General features: G+C 41.7%; 1 protein-coding gene across 1 annotated transcript in view; it reads left to right on the forward strand.

The window, feature by feature from the left end:
* Nucleotides 1-5,906, forward strand: part of Kcnu1 (potassium calcium-activated channel subfamily U member 1) — a 76,811-nt gene that overhangs the window by 66,188 nt on the left and 4,717 nt on the right. The window contains 1 exon segment of the mRNA XM_021219816.1: nt 4,907-5,101. Coding sequence (XP_021075475.1) covers nt 4,907-5,101 — 195 coding nt within the window.

Below are 5,906 nucleotides of genomic sequence, written 5' to 3' on the forward strand. Positions count from 1 at the left end.
ACACACACACACACACACACACACACACACACACACACATCTATACTTATATATGCATTTGGAGCAAAAGACCAAGCATCGGTTCGGAAGGAACTAACTCATTCTCATTCTGGATGAAAACCGAGGTCCAATCTTTATTGCATAGTGAAAGAAAAAGCTTCTACCCTTTTAATGCTAAATGAATTAAACTCATTTGTAAGAAAAACGCTTTCTTCTTTAAATAAGACTAAGCTTGCCTTGTTATTGAGAAAGGACCTGTTCTGTCCCATGGTAAGGAGAAGGCTGCCTGCTCCTGCTGCTCTCTCTGTAGCTTCTTTTTTCCTCTTTCCCTCTGCATTCTGCACACTGCTCTCTTAGTTTGTTTTTTTTTTTAATCTGTAGTTTCTAAGTTACTCCACTCTGCATTCTCCTCCTAATCTTGCTCTCTTCTCCTGTTCTGGTGTCACAATAATGTTCTCAATGTCTTTTCTCTCAATGCTATGCCTGTACTTCTAAGTTCTTTAGTTCAGTTCTGTCTAAAAAGTGTTGTCTAAAAAATTCTCCTCAGCCCAGTTCCTCTAACTCTTGTCCTCAGCACTTATACATCTTTCAGAATACATGATTACATGTTAAAAAGTTCATCACAAGTTCACACATAAAATCAAATCATAAATTGAAATAGAAGTTTACAACAGAGAATGTTTACATACATATCCATCAGGAGTAATAGCTAAATGTTCATCTTTGGCCACAGCTCCACAGGTTCATTGAAAGTTAAAAACCATAACTAAGTTATTAGTAATGTTTTGTATAGATAAACCCAGTCAATATTTTATCTTCTGTCCTAGCACCAATAATAAATTGTTAGTTCCCTTTTTATGACCTTTGGTTAATTGTTTTACAACCTCTTAGAATGTGCTCTGGTTTCTATCTAGAAGCAATTAACTGGTGACACATGGGAGACTGGCAGTGTTCTCATTGCAGTTTTGACTATCAGAAAATGACCTAATAGCATTCTACTACAAAAGAGCTTAATAAATACTGATATAATTTGAGGAATTATTATAGGCTCATCATTAAGAATTAAGAAGTAATCTATTTGTCTATATAGCATCACTGCAAGACAGTACATCTTCATAGTTCTGCAGCAATCTGCTCAGAAGGGGTGGGCTAATACCTAGTGGTTGTTATATATGTTTAATAGTAACAGGAAAAGCATATTGATAGCAGGAATCTTTCCTAAAATGATTTACTCCTGGGTTTTTAAAGTCATTTTAGGAAGATCACCTGAAGTCATTAGCTTGTCCTATGATGGCTCCTGACAGGTAGGAATGTGACCTTTGTTCAGGTCTAAGCCAAATCTTGTGCATTGCCCCTCTCTTGGGATCCATTTTAAACACTTGGTGATTGGTTCTTTGGCAGTGATCAGATGACTGGCATCCATTACAGGATTCCCATAAGTAGAGTTCACTCTGAAAGAGCAACTGAACACCTACACTGTGCTGGTCACTGTTCAAGGATGTAGCAATGACTGAATTAAACACGGACAACTAGTGATGTAGAAACAATGTATAGAAGGGCAAAAATCAGGGGAGATAGGAAACATGAAGTTTAGGGCAAGGGTGTCAGTTATAACCAGAGAAGGAGATTCTGAAAAAACTTATGTGCATCATAATCTAGAGGAGGGTGGACACCATTCAGAGCCTTGGAGAAGAATGTTCCAGGCAGGTGTAAGGTAAGAGCACACCCTGGGCATCTGAAGAGTTGTCTAAGACCCAGAGAGTCAGTGTGCAGCCATTTAGGAATGACTTTGGTAACTCCTGAAATGAAAGGAGACGGTGTAAGCCAGTGCCTCAGACTGTTCCCTCTGGGACTTTAAAGAGAAGGTTACAAAAAGACCAAATATCAAAACTTGGGTCTCTGGTCTACAGAGTGAGTTCCAGGACAGCCAGGGCTACACAGAGAAACCCTGTCTCAAAAAACCCTTCCCCCCAATCCCCCCAAAAAGAATTCATCGACTGAAGTCAATACACTGAATAGGTGAAACTTCAGATGAGGACTCAAGAGTTTTCTGTAAGCTGGGTGTGGTGGCGCACGCCTTTAATCCCAGCACTCGGGAGGCAGAGACAGGGGAATTTCTGAGTTTGAGGCCAGCCTGCTCTACAGAGTGAGTTCCAGGACAGCCAGGGCTATACAGAGAAACCCTGTCTCGAAAAACCGAATTTTTTAAAAAAAAAAAGAAAGAAAGAAAGAAAGAAAGAAAGGAGTTTTCTGTAAAGACCTGCAGAAGACAAATGACAGATAAGTCTCACCCTGGGCCCTTGGGTGGGAGGTGGCATTGAGAACAATGCCAGCAGGCTGGACAGGAAAGTCAGAAAAATGGACTCAAAGTCAGCCAGATGGAAGAACATTTAGTAAGAACATCAATATTTTAAGAAAAAAAATTAGAAATGTAAGAAGTGAAAAAATGATTAAACAAAAACTACAATGTAGAGTATCCTGACAGTTCTAAAATCCTCACCGCCAGGGAAGTGAAGGTTAAACTGCTCTCAAAGTTTGTCTTGCTCTGGGAATGACCACAAAGGCTGGCCAGGGTGTGGGGAATGGCGGGCCTTATTCCGAGCTTCCAGATATGTACATTTCTGCAGACTCTATGGAAATCAGGGTGGAGGCTTCCCCCAAATCTAAAACTCTGGCTCGAAGAAGACTCAGTGGTTAGGAGTTCCTGTGAAACTGCAAGGCCTAGAGTTGAGTTTTGGCATCTACATAATAGGGTGAGTGTTGATCCACGAGCTCCTGATGGTGAGGGAAACAAGGCTGAGTGTGGATCCACACAACCCTGATGGTAAGGGAGACAGGAGAATTTGCTGGCTGCTGGGTTAGCCAAAGTCACACAAGCTTCTGGGGCAGTGAGAGACCTCCCTCCCTCCCGAGGCATAAGGCCAAGAGTGATAGGAGTGTACCTTGTCCCTCCTTTGAGCCTCTACATTTACACATGAGCATGGACCATCACCCGTGTGTGTGTGTGTGTGTGTGTGTGTGTGTGTGTGTGTGCATCTTTTACACATATACACACAGGGGAAAAACTTAGAATGATCTTTATTATTTAAAAAAAAAATTGCATCAAGCAGAAGAGGAAGGTGGATCTCTGAGTTCAAGGCCAGTCCAGTCCACAGAGTGAGTTCCAGGATGGCCAGGGCTACACAGGGAAACCCTGTCTTGAAACACACACAGACACACAAATAAAAACATCACACACCAATTTTCAGGCTCAAAGACTATACAAACTTAAGGAACTCATATATCCAAAGGGCTCCAAGCCAACACACTGCAGAAATACACACAGCTATTTTTCTAGCTGTGCTATTCACAACAGTTGGGAAACACAACCAGCCAAATACTTATCAAAGCACCAATGAATGAACACCGCATGACACGTAAACACAATGGATTTTTTCTTTAATGCATCCATAAAGAAAAATGAAGTAATGGCTTTCACAGGACAATGTGTACACCCATCTGTGTTAAGTGGAATAAGGCCCATGCAGAAAAACAAATACCGTATGCAAAACCTAAAGTTTTGTGTGTGCATGTGTGTATGTTTAGATCATGAAACAATCATGAGAGGGGAGAATGATATTTAAGGGCTTTGGGGAATGTACAGAGTAATAGAATACATACGTAATAGGAAATTAAGGACTAAATGGGGGAGAAAGGGAACCAGGTGGATAATGGAGGTGCATGAGAGGAGAGGTGGGGGTGGGAGGACAGGGGAGCAAATATATAGATATATATAAAGACACATACACACACAGATGCCATTATAAAACCCATTCCTATGTTCTGTCAACCTAAAAAATAATCAATAAATAAAACTCTTAGAAAATCCACATAGCCGGCTTGAGAAAACCTACTATGTAAGAAAGATTGTGGCAGAGATTCCAGGGAAGGGAGTTTATGGAGACACATCAGACCCTCAGACCGTTTAGACTCAAGCTTGTTTTAGTATGAGAACTTGTCCCCAGTTCCTCTTTTGGATTTGTGGATGAAAAATGTCTGGTTCGAATAAGAGTAGCTCTCATAGGCTCATATATTTGAGTGTTTAGTCATCGAGGAGTGGCACCATTTGAAAGGATTAAAAGGATTAGTAGGGGTGTGCCCTCCATCTCTCTATCTGCCTATGGGTCAGGATGTAGAATTCTCAGCTCCTCCAGCACCCTGTCTGCCTGTGTGTCATCATACTCCCTACCATGATGATAATGGACTAACCTCTGAAACTGTAAGCCAGTCCACAATTAAGTGCTTCCTTTGACATGCATTGGCTTGATCATGGTGTCTCTTCACAGCAATACAGCAGTGACTAAGACACCAAAGATTCTACAACCCCACTTATCTTACAGCTATAACTGTTTCTGTGCTGAAAAGGGCTACAGGAACCCCTTGTGCCTATGAGTAACACCACTGTGCAGCTTTAAATAGGCCATTATTCAGAGGGTATATCAGTAGATTCACATCCAAAAGGCCTCAAGAATAATTGACAAAAAATGTTAGTGCAAATTCCAGGAAAAAGCTGTCTCATTTACATATACATTTTACAAATGTACATTGATGATCCATAGGGTGTTGTGACAGGTCATGTACAGAGGGAGAGAACTCTGGGGCGTCAGCTTCATTACTCATTTCTTAGTGTCTACTCCATAGGAACGAGACCCACTCCACTGTTTTGTTCTCCCTGCTTTGACTAATCCACCTCCATACCCAAACTTCCAACTTGCAGTTGATTTTGATATCGACAATGAAAAGCAGTGTTCTGCACCATCAGGACCATTTAACACAGTGATACTCACTGAATCTCCATGTCCCAATGCCTGTACAATTCATGTGTTGGCCCTTGTAATTTCTAACATGGCTTGCCCTTACTTTCCAGTCCTTCTACAACTACCATGTCGTGGAATTACTTCAGATGCTAGTGACCGGAGGCATAAGCTCTCAGATGGAACACTATTTGGTTAAGGAAAAGCCATATGAGATAACTGACGACTATGTGACAATCAAGTCTGGGAGGACGCGTTGTAAGCTGGGACTCCTCTCTTTAGACCAAACCATTCTATCAGACATTAACGTGAGTTCTACTCTTAGTATAAAGCATTTTCCTACATCCTTAACCCTCTGTGCTTCGGGAAACAGGTTGCTTGGGTTCATAGATGACTGACAGTCCAGAAATAATTAGGAGATAATTAACACAATATAGCACTATAACTTCAGAGCACCTACACACGGCATTTTCGTCTGTTGGGTTTATCCTCTTGGACAATCTCAAGAGGTAGAGGATGCGGTTGCTTTCTCTACCCTCCAGCTAAGGATGCAAGCAGCATCCGAGAGGCTCGACACTATGTCTGAATGTGTCCTCTAGAGATCCCATATTGGAAACTCATGCAACCGTGTTGAAGGGTGAGCCTATCACAGATGATTAGTTGATGGACCGTAATGGACCAGGTGTCACTAGCAGGAGTGGGTTTTCAGTTGAAGGTGGACTTGGCCACCTCCCTTCTCTCCCTCCAGGGACATCTCTTGCCCTTTCAACTTGTCACGAGACAATACAGCAGTAAGACTGTTGTCACATCTAGTCCCCTTCACCTCAGCCTTCTAGGATCTAGAAGTCCTAGATCTTCTCTGTATCTATTTTAGTCTTTTGTGTTTCATCTGTCCAGGGATGGCACAAGTTAAGTAATTAATTTCATTTGACAGACCAAGACAAACAAATATACAAAACAAAACAAAAAAACCCAAACCCTGAGGCTTACCTGAGTATGTCACAGTGTCACCCATGTCACAGCTAAGGAGTGTGGTCCTGGTTCTCACTATTGCTTCAATACCTGAAATACTAAAGAATTCTGGTTGGGGCTGGAGAAATGGCTCAGCGGTTA

Source organism: Mus pahari, chromosome 19, assembly GCF_900095145.1.
Source record: "Mus pahari chromosome 19, PAHARI_EIJ_v1.1, whole genome shotgun sequence".
In the NCBI taxonomy this organism is placed as follows: domain Eukaryota; kingdom Metazoa; phylum Chordata; class Mammalia; order Rodentia; family Muridae; genus Mus; species Mus pahari.